This window comes from Cryptomeria japonica, chromosome 7 (assembly GCF_030272615.1).
Source record: "Cryptomeria japonica chromosome 7, Sugi_1.0, whole genome shotgun sequence".
NCBI classification, from domain to species: Eukaryota; Viridiplantae; Streptophyta; class Pinopsida; order Cupressales; family Cupressaceae; genus Cryptomeria; species Cryptomeria japonica.
In genome coordinates, this window is record NC_081411.1 from 173,417,966 (window position 1) to 173,433,536 (window position 15,571).

The 15,571-nt window shown below is 37.3% G+C and overlaps 1 protein-coding gene across 1 annotated transcript; it reads left to right on the forward strand.

The window, feature by feature from the left end:
* Window positions 1–9,181: 9,181 nt before the first annotated feature.
* LOC131062382 (protein KINESIN LIGHT CHAIN-RELATED 1) lies at window positions 9,182–14,631 on the forward strand. Its single transcript, XM_057996015.2, has 2 exons — window positions 9,182–12,068; window positions 13,489–14,631. Exons 1-2 carry the CDS (start codon window positions 9,733–9,735, stop codon window positions 13,694–13,696), a joined length of 2,544 nt encoding a protein of 847 aa, XP_057851998.2. The 5' UTR covers window positions 9,182–9,732; the 3' UTR covers window positions 13,697–14,631.
* Window positions 14,632–15,571: the final 940 nt, after the last annotated feature.

Consider the following 15,571-nt stretch of genomic DNA (forward strand, 5'->3'; position numbering starts at 1 on the left):
CAATTAAATTGGGAAAGGGGATTAATTAAATAATTGCCTATTTAATTAATTATCTTTAGACCATTTTTAGGTGTATACAAGTGGCATTTTTGAAAGAGAAATCTGAAGCTTTTAAGAAATTCAAAAGCTTTAAGGCTACGCTTGAGACTGAGACAAGACTTAAAATAAAGTGCTTAAGATCAGATCATGGAGGTGAGTTTACATCCGGTGAATTCAACAACTTTTGTGAAAGGAATAGTATTAGGAGACAACTTTCTGCACCTAGAACGAATTAGTGGAAAGAAAGAACATAACAACTTTGGATGCAACAAGGACTATGATGATTGAAGCGAAATTACCTGATATCTATTAGAGAGAGGTTGTCAATACCACTGTATATACTTTCAACAGAGTACACATAAAAGGTGATACCGATAAGACTCCTTATGAACTATGGTTTGGTCATACTCCTACTGTCAGATATTTTAGAATTTTTGGAAGCAAATGTTACATTAGAAGAGATGATGCATTAGGAAAGTTTGATCCTAGAAGTGATGAAGGAATATTTTTGGGTTATTCTACTAAGAGAAAAACATATAGATGTTATAACAAAAGATTGAATAGGATATTGGAAAGCATAAATGTCAAGGTGGATGATCATGGCAGTAATCAGATTAGAGCATATGATTATGGACCAGAAGATAAATTTATCAGACCTGAACTGGTAATGCAAGAATTAGTTCATAACAGTGAACCAATGACACCGGTAGCATCAGAAAATTCAACAGTGACAGAGGAACAACTAAATGAGTCAGCAAATCAAGAAAATTCAAAGACTCCCAGGTATGTAAAGCTAAATCATTCTAAAGATCAGATTATTGGAGACAAAAGGAAAGGTGTGATGACTAGGAGAAGGTTAGCTGCTGAAGAGGTATGTTTAATTTCTCAAATTGAACCGAAATCATTTATTGAAGCAAGTAAGGATAAAAATTAGATAAAAGCAATGGAAGAGGAATTAGATCAGATCTTTGGTTTCCTTGTGTTGTGCACCATAGTGCTTCAGTTTGTGACGTGGTGTGCATTCTTTCTTAGGAAGAAGTTGGTTTCATGGCTTAGTAAGAAACAATAATGCACTTCATTGTCTACAACTGAAGCATAATATGTTGCAGCTACTACCAACTGTACTCAGATTTTATGGATGAAACAGATGTTAAAGGATATAAGAGTAAGTTATGATGAGCCTATTGTTATTCACTATGATAATATTGTTGTTATTGATATGTCAAAGAATCCGGTATTTCATTCCAAATCAAGCACATTTCTATAAGGTATAATTTTTTGAAGGAAAAGGTTGAAGCAAAGGAAGTCGGATTGGTTTATGTGTCTACTAAGGAACAAATTGCATATATTCTAACGAAACCATTGCCTAAAGACACTTTTGAATATCTTAGAGATTAGTTGGGGGTTACCAACCCTCCGAAAGAGACTTAAGATGCAGAGATGCATCAATCCAGTGAGCTTATCAGACATATTTTTCTGATCTATGTTGATGAAGATGGTGCTACTACTCAGGGGGAGTAGTCAGCTATTTGGTTCAGTACTCTTGGCTTAGTATTCTCCCTTTGTCATTGATGTCAAAGGGGGAGAAGGTGTTCATGTGAAAACTGCTAGATCTTTTGATGGTGTTTTGGAGATTGTTGGCATTCCTTGGCACTTGGATATTTTTCACATTCAGTGTTGCCATCAATGCCAAAGGGGGAGATTGTTGGCAATATGCTGGATTTGGTTAAGTGTTATCATTGATGTCAACATTGTATCTCAGTTGGAGACTATCTTAGTTGGATCTATCCCGGTTAGTCTTGGTGATCTTCTTAGTTTTGGCTGTGATTCTAATCCGATACGATTAGATCTCTGGCATTGGTTTTGGATGCTTATTCTGATGGTTATATGCTTGCTATATTCTGGTGGTTTCATGATTTGGTTATCACTTTTGGTATTTTTTGGTTACCAGCTTGTTCTTGGTTTTCCCAGCTAGCTTTTGGCTTTACCGGCTTCTGGTGTTCCTGGTTAGCTTTACCAGTATGCTATTTTGGTGACTTGGTCAATGGATTTTGGGTCCAGCTTATGGAATCGGTTTATTTCATGTTGTTGATGCTTCTTGATCATATCCCGAGCATTTGGTGAATTTGCATTAGATGGCATGCTATTATGGTGGTACTATTTAGATCCTATTAAACTTTCACTGAGGGTTTCTACTGACAACTGAAGCGTGTTGGATTTTGGTCTTAGCGGACCCGATAGATATAATTGTTTGGTTACTTGATTTAGGTCCATGCTATGTAATGTAAATCATAATATTGGTCCAGTGGTATCATGTGATGTAATTTTTGTAATTATGGGTTTATGGGTTTAGGGTTTAGTCGACCTTGTCAATAAGGTTGATGATCTTTATTTATAGGTGACTTATTCATGTAATTAGATTATGATCGATGGTCATGGATGGTTAAGTTTACATTACCATAGAAAGGATTATGTGCAAATAGAGTCATATCATTCCAGTGAAGGTTGGAAAGGTTTTGTATTGTAGAGCAGACATCGGTGCTTAATCGAAACCGTATCAAGCATTAGTAGATGCTACTTTCACAGTTCATTGTTTTCCAGATTGTAGTCCGATGTTTTTGTAAGTCAGTGAGACTTCCCTTTGTGATGAGCAGTGCGCTCTAGGTTGTTGGCCTTTTTGCAAGTGCAAACCCCATTGTAATTATTCACAATACTACTGTAGAGTATTCATCTGATTGTGGGTAGGGTTTCCCATCGTGGTTTTTCCCTTTCCGAGTTTTCCATGTCAAAATATTGGTGTTATGTGTGTTGTGCTCTCATGATATATCTTTCATTGTGTTGTGCTCCAATATAAGGTTTATAATTAAATTGATTCACCCCCCCTCCCTCTCAGTTTATTGTCGGTATCAGTGCATTCCAACAATTAGAAGGGGTGACCTCCTAGAAATATTGACACTTCACCTTTGTCAACATCATCTAGATTCAATAAGTGCCAAGTGAACCATTTGTGATCATGATATATGTGTTTGTGTGAACCACTACTCATGAATATATGGATAAATGAGTTTGATTAAAAAACTATGTCATGAAATCTTGATAACCCATCTTGATTTGATACATTGTGAAAAATGTTGCTTACTTGCATTGAATGAGTTAAATTGGCTCTATAATAAATGGTTCATGAGGCACAATACTTTTTAAAGGTTTTACAAATGGGGTAACAATCTACATGGGCTTTCTCTTGGAAAAAATAACATGGTTAAGTGCACTTGAGTCAAAGTAGTACTAGGATGGGTGCCATCCTAGGAAGTCTAGATGCTCAACCCTTGTAAAAATTCCCTAGATGCAATGAGTACTAAGTGGACCATTCAAGCTCATGATAGATAGGTTGTAACAATGCAACAACCTATGCAAGTTTGAAATAATAACTTTTTAAATCTTTTCAACTGAGAATGAGGTAAAACCCAAAGTTATTTTTTATTTATTTACAATAACTGAAATGAAATTAGATATAACTAAAAGATAGATATAAACCACATCTATGTTGTAAGAAAGAATAGTAGATATGAAAGTAACTTAAACATTTCGATTTAAAAGAAAGAGAAAGGGTTTATAAAGTACATTTCTCGAAATGCTATCATTCCGAACTTTCATAACTTTATCAATTGATCAATGAGGAGGGAAAGTATCATTAGAGCGCTTTTCTACCCAACCACATACTTACTAGTCCCCCGTGCCATATCTGACTAGATTGGCCCGACCCTTCGCAGGGAGATAACGAAAGTATAACTCATGCCATCTAAGCTGGTGGATAATCCTACACAGATCCCTAGTCGGTCATACACTATAGGCTACCCCTAACTAGTATGACCTTTGACTCGATTGTGTATCTGGATTAACAAACTGGTTGACGCTTACAGAAGTAACCTCACCTTAACTGAAGGTTTCTATGTTACTACAAACACACGAAATCATGAAGTCAATTGTTCAACATCCTTCTTGGTTGGATTGAATTCCTGAAGGTGACCAAGTCCTCATGTTTGTCTCTATGCCACTGCATTTTGACTCTATGAGGCTTATTGGCTGTCATACATGTTTGGACCCAAGTCTCCTATGCTGGTCAACAAACTTGAGATGACTTACTGTTATAATGTATCCTTACTTTGACAAAACCCAAGATTAATTTAATACTGAGTTCATACTTGTGCCCTTAAGATGGTAACCTTCTCTCTCTCGCGAGTACAACAGTTGAATAACTCACATTTCACACAGTCTCGGTAATGTTTCCACATGAGAATTAGCTCATTCTTGACCTTAATTAATTTGCATCCGTCATTAAGTTGCAAATGATTAACATGCGATGCCCTTTTTCACACATGAATATCAAACAGTCGATAATTCTCCCTAGTCTAACATGTTGGATCGTATTGGTCGGTACTTACCTCATCCTAAGGTTTAAGGCCTTATTCTGTTTTAGTTGAAAATTGTGCTACTATACTGTTCAATGGAACTAATTTGTTTTTATTTGAATGCCAAACTGCATTAGGAATCTATGAAGCTGTGTATTTCTATACTTATGGCTATATGCATTAAGAGGCATTATAAGCTCTTTTATCCAACCTTTTCACACTGAGGTAATGTTTACTTAAATTCTAAGTGCTTCCATAATATCTATTATGCCCAATAGCATTAATGAGCACTGAAATTCTACTCTAGTCGATCGTTTCTTACCAAGCTGAAGATAACTTAACCATCTTGATTAACTCTCTGGTATGAGGACCTCCTTGGCCCTAAGGTTTTCATATATCTATGATCACACTTACATGTGAAATCATAATTACACCCTTCTCGACTACAATTTAAGGACTCTAGGGCATAGGTCGAGAACACATGAGTTTTAACTTACAGTTGATCGTATTTGTGCTCACATAGAGACTATTGGCCACATAATTGTTTTACATTCTTTTCGTTATCAACACTAATTCTCTTAAGGAGTTTCTATTATATTTTACTGATTCAAGATTGCAAAAGAGTTTAAATAATACAACTAATTCCCTGGATTGGGAAAGTAAGAGGCATACAAGCCACTAGCTGTCCGTTCAACCCTTAAGTTTGAAATGAACACCATGCATGACATGTCTCTGTTGTCATGACAATTTTGAGGCATTCTCTCTAATGGAGATGCTATCTGCATCATGGAACAATTGTGCTCCTCTACCCACTACCTTCCCAGGCTAGGGTTTTAGTTTTAACATAATCTAGAGATGGTAAATCTCAAATACACGCACACACACACACACACACACACACACACACACACATATAAAGTTCCTATGTATGAACTCATATATTTGCTTGCAATTATGTTTATATAGTTGCACATAGTTCTCAAACTGGTTTAAACCCTTCAACAAGGCTTAAGAAGACATTTAAGTAAGCAATTCTGCATACCCATACTCGTATACACATACGGTATTTGTTATCTACAACACAATGAAACTGAGATTATGCTGTTAAGAAAGAGTCTAATAGCAGATAATTAGCAGAAATAGTATGTATATCTCTTTATAACTGTAGAAAATTTAACCCTATTCAATGTATAAGAGCAACTACATTATACTTGCTCCAAGTGCAAATCTTAGCAAATCAAAATAGAATAAAAGATTTACAAAATTTTCATTATTCCTTTTTAAGAATGCTCAACACAGTCAAATCGTATATAACAAAAAATACTTTTGCACTTTCTTCTTTCCCATTAAATTCAACCAAGAATTCGAACTTAAGGAAGGAATGAAATAAATAATATGCTACTAAGTTTTTCAAATATCACATAACCTGAACAATGAGAATTGAAACACAACACCTCTCTCAATGAACTCTCTCTAGACTGCTTGTTGTTGAGAACTCACATTCTTAAGTTGCAGAGCCAAAGTGTTTCTTCCAATGTCCAGGAGAGGAAGAGTAATGTACCTCTCCTCCTCCAAAAACTCACCTATATGCATTCCCCTTAGGTTTTCCTTATCCTTTGCCCTAAAAATCACGCCCAAAGCATGCGTGATTCCTTCACGAGAATGGTAGAGATCATGCCAAAAACGTTTTTCCCATCCCTCTAGAATATTTGTCTTTCGAAAGAAGCAACAAATCACACCCATGGTCTCCTCCAATTCAATCGTTTAAAAGAATCGCTTAATGAGGGGTAAAAAAGATGAGAATATGTGGCTTGAATGTTTATTTGAACATATAATTCCTTAATATGCCCGACAATGCCTTTCAAAGACGTTGTATTTAGCTTTTTATTAAAACGATTTGCTTTAAGGATACGATTGGTCTATTAATCTGATTCCTTCATTCTGCCCCTAAATACACTTAGCGACCAGAGGTGTATTAATTTTATTGAAATTGCCAAATAGAGTTGGCTTAGGTATTTTTAAAATGAACTTTACCTTAGCAAGAGTTTGGTATAAAATATTCATTTATTTATATATAGATGAATTTAAACACCTTATGCAGGCATGTTTATGGGAGCACATATATTGTGATGTATAAAATATTCATTTATTTATATATAGATGAATTTAAAAACCTTATGCAGGCATGTTTATGGGAGCACATATATTGTCATGTATATGTACTCTCATATACATGTTATGGCATAAGATATATATATATATATATAGACACACACACACACACAATAAAACATGAGTCATTGCAAAATTTAATTAATAATAATAACGAAATATCTCGAAAAGTAATCAATAATCTAGGGTTGTGAACCCTTAAATACTTGTAAAGATCAGCTAGGGTTACTTGACACAACAATTGACAAAATTTACCAAGGTCAACATGAGACTTCCTGACTCAGGGTTAGGGTTTCAGATGTCATAAGTTCTTCCTCCTCCTTACCTCTCGACCTGATGATACTTTCCCTCCCTTCATGAAGGACGATGATCTCCTGCACACACTTGGCCAATTCAACCGGTTAGATCAAAATCTTGTCCTATTCTAACATTTCAAATATCATTAACAAAAGTGAAACATCATGTTGTATTGTTAACTATCAAGTCATCAATTTAACAATTATGATTCATCAATTCATCATTCTAAGCACAATAAGCATCATTCAAATATGCATGAACATCTAGGACACATTCATTCAATTGAAGCATGAAAATCTAGGGCATGTTAAACATCTTTCAAGTATAGCATAGATACACTAGGGCACACATATACCATGGCGTAATCACAACATATTAATAACTAGTGCACAAGTGGGATGTAACATAGGTTCATGTGAACCACTACTCATTAAACACGACCAATGAGTTTGACTAAAAAACTATATTGTTGAATCTCGATAAACCAACATAATTTGAGACTTTGTGAAAAATAACTCTTACTTGTCATCGAATGAGCAAAGTGCTCTATAATGAATGGAACTTGATAAGGTAAAACACATGTTGAAGGTTTTTTAAATGAGGTAGCAAGCTAAGTGGACTTGATCTTGAAAAAAATTCATGGTTAAGCACACTTGAATCCAAGTAGCTCTAGCACCTAGATGTAAGAAGTGCTAAGTGGACCATTCATGCTCATGCTCATGCTCATGCTCATGAGGTTCTTATGAAGCACTACTTCATAGAATATGCTATGAATCAATGAGTTTGACTCAAAAACTATGGAGTCGAATCATGATAATTTGAGACATTGTGAAAAATACCTCCTATTTTTCATTGAATGAGCTAAATGGCCTCTACAATAAATGGTTCATAAAACACTTGTTGAAGGTTCTACAAATGAAATAGCAAGCTAAGTGGGGTTGATATTGAAAATAATTTCATGGAAAACATTTTTTAGTCAAAGTAGTATTGGGACGAGTAATCACTTAGGAAGTCTCGATATTTCACCCCTATGAGCTTTATCTAGATCAATGGGTGCTAAGTGAACCATTCATGCTAATGAGAGATGGGTTTGTGTGAACCACTACTCATGATATATAGATCAACGAGTTTGACTTAAAAGCTACACAATAAAATCTTAATAAAACATCATTTTAATATCATAACAAATACCAATAAATGCTAGATAGATAATTCATGTTTATGAAACATAAATTCATATAAACCACCACTCATAAATACAAATCAATAAATTCAATTTTAAAAACATTATTATTTATCAATATCATTTTTTCCCTTAGTTTATTCTTAAACTAGGTTTAATGAATAGATGTCTTTTTCAAAATAATATTTTGTAAGGTTCCATTGTTTTATGACTATTGTCCATGTAGAAAGGAAGTCGTTTCACTAATTGACTATTTATAGAAAATTGTTTATTTTTTTCTTCCAATTTAGGTGAATATATGTTGTCAAACCTTAGTTGAGAAATCTACATCGACCTTTAATTATAATAATTCTTTATCTAAACCGTATTCTCAAAGTTTGGCCCTCAACATAGTTGGCATTAGTTGCCCATGTGACCGGCTACTCAACAAAATATGGGTCATTGTAACCAGTCTATTAGATTTACCCCGTGTTAATTAGTCGGCATCTTGATAACGATAGACCGACGAAAATGCTCCACGTGGAATAATAAGCTCACTAGTTAAAATTTACAGCTAGACAGATTTGGTAACTGTTACTTAAAACCCTTGCACCTCACCCGCCCTCTGACCGTTCATATCAACAAAGATGCGCACCATTTAACGATTGCTACTGAAAATGTCGAAACAGACGTTTAAACACCTCGCACTTTGCCGTCGGGGACACGGTTTAATCCTAGTCAAGATCGAACGGGTCACCAGCAATTTTCTTAAACGTCATTCAGCTTTTCGAGAAACGGACGGTTATAATTGAATCCTAGTCTTAAAGAGAGAGCGAGTTAAGGGTCTCATGTTGTGAGATAGTGACGCTCTAGCAGTCGACAGCGATTGGCCTCCCTGTACCTAGTCACACGTGTGACCAAGTTGCGCGGAGTTTAGTGACGTCACCGGCCAGGGAAAATAATTCCAGGGCTCTAATGAATCTGTGATTATCAGATAGACGGTTCAGATTGATCCACTGAGGCCGTAAGGAGCGCATGAGATAATGGTAGAAGCGGCTTGTTGAAGTAATCTAATCGGAGTCCAGATCGGAACACCCAATTGCCAGGCAAGCCTGGGAACCAATAAAAGGGGATGGAAAATCTGACGGTGGAAGTGGATTTCCAGAAAGCACAGATGCATACAATTTAACAGAACAAGGAGATGTGTAGGCATGGTAGTTGATTGTGGGGGGCCTTTCAAGTTTTGTTTTTGGCCAGACTACAATTTGCCAGCGTAAAACTTGGATACCCATATCACGGTTTTGCGATGCGTTTTCGGCCAGTTCCGCAATAGGGGAACCTTTTAGGCCTCCATATTTATCGGTTGTTTTGACTACCTGTGCATTGTGGATTTTAGAAGTGGATTGCCCAATTGGTTGGAAGTCTGTTGTTTTTAGAATTTTAGTATTATCTACCCACTGGCCCATCTGGGTAGTTGTTGTTGCCATTTCATCACAATAAGACTTCATCCCTACTTCTCCCTCCCACAAGCTCAGCTATCATAAAGCACGGAATTCTTCTGGGTGTTGTACGAAGTTGTGTGTTTAAGGGCAAGAGATCTGAGTATTCCAATACCCAAGTGGTGATTTTGGGCTTTTTAGGTTTTACTGAGAGATGCCAGGATTGGTATCAGGAGATGCCATGGAGGAGCAGGGGAATCAGAACCATAATCAGAGTCGTACCCCGCAAGCTGATCCCTTGACTCCGGGACTGAAGAACATGAAATCCGAGTCTGAGATTGATTCATTGAATCCCACGGACCACAACAGTCCACAGCAGCATCACAATTCAGTCAATAACGATAATAAGCCTGAGAATGGAGGTTCTGGGAATGAGAATGTGTCTGCTAGTATAGAAGAGCTGTATGAAAATGTTTGCCAAATGAAGAGCTCGGGGGATCAATCGCCTTCTAGACCGAGTTCTTCTGAAGAATCTGAGGTTGAGGATTTGAGAATTGAATCTGAACTGCAGGAGCTGGCTGGAGGAGAAAAGCCTTCATCTTCTTCATCTGGTGCTGCTGCAGAGAAGCAACCCATCAAGGAGGGGAAACTCGTCAAGGAAGCAAAGACTACTACTCCCCATAAAGTTGTCAGCAATGGAGCTGCTGCTGCCAAGGCTGCAGGTAAGGAAATCCAACCTGAAACTAAGAAAACTGGTAGTGCTGAGAAGAATAAGGTTATTCCTGACAGACCCATTAAGCCTGTTTCTTCAATCCAAACCAAGAAGCCGCCAACTAAATTGGTAATCAGCTCAGATGTTTCAGTCAAGGCCAGGACTAGCCCTACCAAGGCTAGAGCTAGTCCTAGTAAGGCCATTACCAGAAATAATGCCCTTAGTACCCCTACCAAAGCCACCCCTAAGCAGCAGCTCTCCAAGAGCACCCCGGATGAGAATTCCAAGCAGCAGCAATCCAAGAGCCCTCAAGATGAGAATTCTGATAGAAATCCAAACCCCATCAATGAGGAGACTGCATCTTTGGTAGGGGTGACCCCAAAGAAGCTCTTCGAAAGCCCAGATAAGCCTCCCAGGAGGCTGAGTTCTAGTCCCATGAGGAAGAAGAGGTCCTTGCCTGTTGTAGTTAGCAAAGCCAGCAAGGAAGCAGACGAGACATTGGAATTAGGCCTTGACAACCCAGATCTTGGACCATTCCTGCTTAAACTCGCAAGGAGTATGATTGCATCCGGGGACAATCCTTACAAGGCACTGGAATGTGCTGTAAGGGCATCCAAATCATTTGAGAAGTGTGCCGATGGCAAACCCAGTTTAGAATTGGTAATGAGTTTGCATATTCTGGCAGCAATTCATTGCAGTTTGGGGCAGTACGAGGAAGCAATTCCGGTACTCGAGCGGTCCATCGAAGTTCCTGCCTTGGAGGAAGGGCCAGAGCACGCACTTGCAGCATTTGCAGGACATATGCAGCTAGGTGACACCCATGCTATGCTGGGCCAGCTTGAGAATTCTATAGAATGTTATAAATCTGGCTTGGAAATTCAGAAACAGATCCTTGGAGAAATGGATCCCAGGGTTGGAGAGACTTGTCGATATTTGGCAGAAGCCTATGTACAGGCAATGCAGTTCGATGAGGCCGAGAAGCTTTGCCAACATGCTCTTGATATACATAAAGAGCACAGCACCCCTGCCTCTCTTGAAGAAGCAGCTGATAGGAGACTAATGGCATTGATTTGTGATGGAAAAGGGGACTTTGAGGGTGCCCTGGAACATTTGGTCTTAGCAAGCATGGCAATGATTTCAAATGGTCAAGAAACGGAGGTAGCTTCAGTGGATTGCAGTATCGGAGATACTTACCTGTCCTTGGGACGATACGATGAAGCTGTATTTGCATATCAGAAGTCTCTCACCGTTTTTAAATCTACAAAAGGTGAGAACCATCCTTCAGTTGCTGCAGTTTTTGTCCGCCTTGCAGATCTGTACTACAAGACAGGAAAACTGAGGGAATCCAAAACATACTGTGAGAACGCTCTCAGGATTTATAATAAACCCATTGCAGGGCATCCTCCCGAGGATATAGCAAGTGGATTAACAGAAGTATCTGCAATATATGAAGCTACTGATGAGCCTGATCAAGCGCTTCGGCTTCTCCAAAAGGCTCACAAGCTTTTGGATGATGCTCCTGGTCAACAGAGCTCAGTAGCAGGCATTGAAGCACAGATTGGAGTGATTTATTATGTTTTAGGGAAGTATGCTGAGTCATACGCTTCTTTCAAAAATGCAGTGGCAAAACTGCGGGCAAGTGGTGAGAAAAAATCTGCCTTTTTTGGTATTGTCCTGAATCAGATGGGATTGGCATGTGTGCAACGGTATGCCATAAATGAAGCTGCAGATTTGTTTGAAGAAGCCAGGAGTATATTGGAAGAAGTATGCAGTACCTATCATCCAGATACACTTGCAGTTTATAGCAATTTGGCTGGTACATATGATGCAATGGGCAGGTGAGCGAATTGGTTTTACTTATACCTTTTTTTGGTGTTTTCTCTTCTTGTGGTTCTTATATGAGCTTTTGATTTAAATAGTTTGTTTTTTCTTGTATTACGAGATGCAGTTTTTAGCAGTATGTGGACCCTTATTGGGTATCTTGGGCTTCTCTCTTGATCTATTAGGTTTGAGACTTACTTGTGGCATTTTTTATGGACTTTTACCCACCTGAATAGGTCTTTGTCGTATCAATTCTTGGAGGGCATGTATATAATTTATTGTTTCATAATACAACACGCTTCATGAAATAGGAAACTCGGGAAAATGGAATGATGGTTTATCTATTGTATTGAAATTTATAAAATTTTAATTGCTTGTCTGCATATATGCACTGGTCAATGGCATCTATTGTGTTTTACCCTTTTCAATTTTGATTAAAATGAACAAATCACCATCCCGCATCTGATTATTCAATCTCTCCAGTAGAGTTTTAAAGCTTCTGATTCATGCTTGCCTCTTGTGTCAAGGTTGTTTGGAAGTAGATCCTTAAGTGAACATATGTTCTGTGTATGTAAGCTTTTTGTTTCGGTTATGCTTTCTCTTAAATTGTTTTGAAAGTGCATCTGCTTGTGTTTTATCGATCTGGCATAGATTAGTTGACACTTGTACACTGATTTTAACTCTTTGGAGAATGATAATTTAGTTGGCTGCTGTCGACAGGAAATTTGAATAACGTGTCTTATGTTTTCCCTTTTAGGGGCTTATTATCCACAGCTGCTTGTGTTTTCTCTCCCATACAGATTGCTCGGTTGTTCCTCCATTATATCTCTCCTCTTACAGCTCTTACAGAGGTTCCCGAACAAATACAGTTTCTACCAATTCTGTGTCCATTTGTTGTTTTTTCATTTTATAAGCTTCTCAAAATATTGTTTTTCCAGGAGCTAGGAGCTATTTTCCCAAAAATTTTGTTCTTCAGATTGCGTCTAGTTGCTTTTATATAGAGAGAAGGTCAGGAAGTTTGCTCCTTAGCCCTGTGAAAGTTTATTTGCAATCGTTCATGCTTGCTCTACGAACTGAACTGATTTTTTCTTGTTTTTAATTTTATTTCTTCTTTATAGATCTGTTCTTAATTTTTTTTTGTTTTGTAAGTTTGTAGATCGTTCCTCTGTTTGACAAATTGAGTGATGGTTTTACAATTGTCTAGAATTTCTCACAAGCCCCTTGACAATTGGATACTTTTTTCCATCAGTTTTTCTGTTTGTTAATTGTAAAGCAGATTCAGAAGGAATGATATTCATTTCTTATTCTCTGTAACTTTTGCAGCATCAACGCTTAGGGCCTCTGTTTTATTTGAATTGATTGGATGATATTGTTTTTAGTGGTTTGAAATTCTATTTGCTATTTAATAAAAGTGTGACTCTGACACATTATTTACAGGTTAGAAGACGCGATTGCAATTTTGGAGTACATAGTTCAAATCAGAGAGGAGAAACTTGGTACAGCAAATCCAGATGTGGATGATGAGAAGAAAAGACTGGCTGAGCTCTTGAAAGAAGCCGGCCGAGCACGAAGCAGAAAGGCCAAATCACTTGAAACTCTACTTCAGTCAAATTCTCAAAAGAAGAAAAAGGAGAAAGTGAAGTGATTAAAATGGTAGATGTCGATAGTTTCTTATAAGATTACAGACTGAGTTGGAGCTAGCACAGAGCAGAACAGGTCAGTCTGGTAGGACAGGTCAGTCTACATTGTTATGTTGAAATTCCTTGAACTCAAGAAGAGTACATTAGCAACATTAACTCTGTTCTTAGATGTCTGCTTGCACTATATTATCTACAACTCGAAGGACTAAGTTGATTTGGCGTGCTGTGGTATACCAAGGAATCTCCTAATCAAGAGTTTGCAATGTCTGAAGATGATTTCTGAGATTTCTGCTAGTATACTGGGCTGGTAAATGATTCCCTTTTAAGAGTTCACTGTGGATCGCATGTTGCTAACCATTATTCTGTAAAATATGTAAAGGTCAGGAGATAACACAGAGATGATTTATTTCTGTTTGTTGTGAAAGTTGTGTGTTTGCATCTGGATGCCGGCAGTGACAAATGAGAAATGAAAGCTTTTGATTGGTGCGGATATCGAATTGTTCTAGGGCCTGTCAACTGCTTGTTTGCCCCCATTCTACAATTTATGGATTCATTTGAAGTTCTGTAGGTATAAAAAAGTAATAACTGGCACTGGATCTCTCTGCTTATTCTACTTTTCTGAGGCACATTGGAAACCCATTTGAGAGACCTTAGCTTGAACAATTGGAATTTGCAAGGTATCAGGAGCTCATTTAGTATTTAGCCTTGTTCCAATGAGCATGTGCAGGACTCAGAGCAATTGTATGCCACTTGCAATAATCTGTAACCGTAAAAATATTTTCTTATTTTATGTTGCATTCCTTTCAGCAATCATTCATCAGATTCATGTGGATCCTCATTCTCATTGTTGGCATTGGTATGGACTCATAAAACCTGTTTCAGAAACAGGATCATTGTATTGCAACAGTATATTTAATTGTGGCCTCTTTGTTTATCGTCATATTTTGTATTATGTGTTGTTTTTGTTTAACATTGTTGACCATCCACTTCAAGCAAATTAAACCCATATAGATGGTTTTAGTCTTTAGAAAGCACCTGAGAATGCTGTTGATACATTTGCAAATATATCTATCGTTTAATATCTCCTTATGTTGCTGGACATATCTATAGAAGTGATTTTTAATGTAATGTACATTTGCAAATATATCTATTGTTTAATATCTCCTTATGCTGCTGGACATATCTATAGAAGTGATTTTTAATGTAATGTATGAGTTAATAATCCTTTTAAATGAGATTCATGTGCTGTGTTCCAGAAATTGTCTGGTCTTATGTTAGTATTGCTCCAGCAGAGGGGTCTATATTGTGAATTGTTAAATATGATCTCTGGCAAAATACAATTTTACTGTGATTGTATAGTACATGAGTTTCTCTTTCCTGTTTTATTGGAATAAGAATTTGAGTACACGTGTCTAGATATTTAATACTTATGCCTTGGAAACTCTGCATCACCTTGTTGTAATTATTGTCATTTAGCTAAAAGATAGCATGTCCTTTTGTTATATTCTGACCAGGACGTTGGATCTAACTGTTGTAAGTGGTAAGAAATTTCCAACCAGAGTGAGGAATGATGCATTGAACAGATTCGGCCTAAGCATTAACTTGTACTCATAGAGGAGATCAGAGGAATGATGCATTGAACAGATTCGGCCTAAGCATTAACTTGTACTCATAGAGGAGATCATATTATCCCATAGAAACAAAGAAAGGAGTTTACCTATTAAGCTAAGAGAAAATGCTTGCCTACCATACTTGTGATTTCTCTAGTTCTGGGTAAGAGTAGAATTTTGTTCTAAGAATTATGATGGGTTGTTTCTTTGTTTATGTTTTTTCGTTTACCTCTGACTACATCGGTACATTTCGCTAGGATGTGCACCATT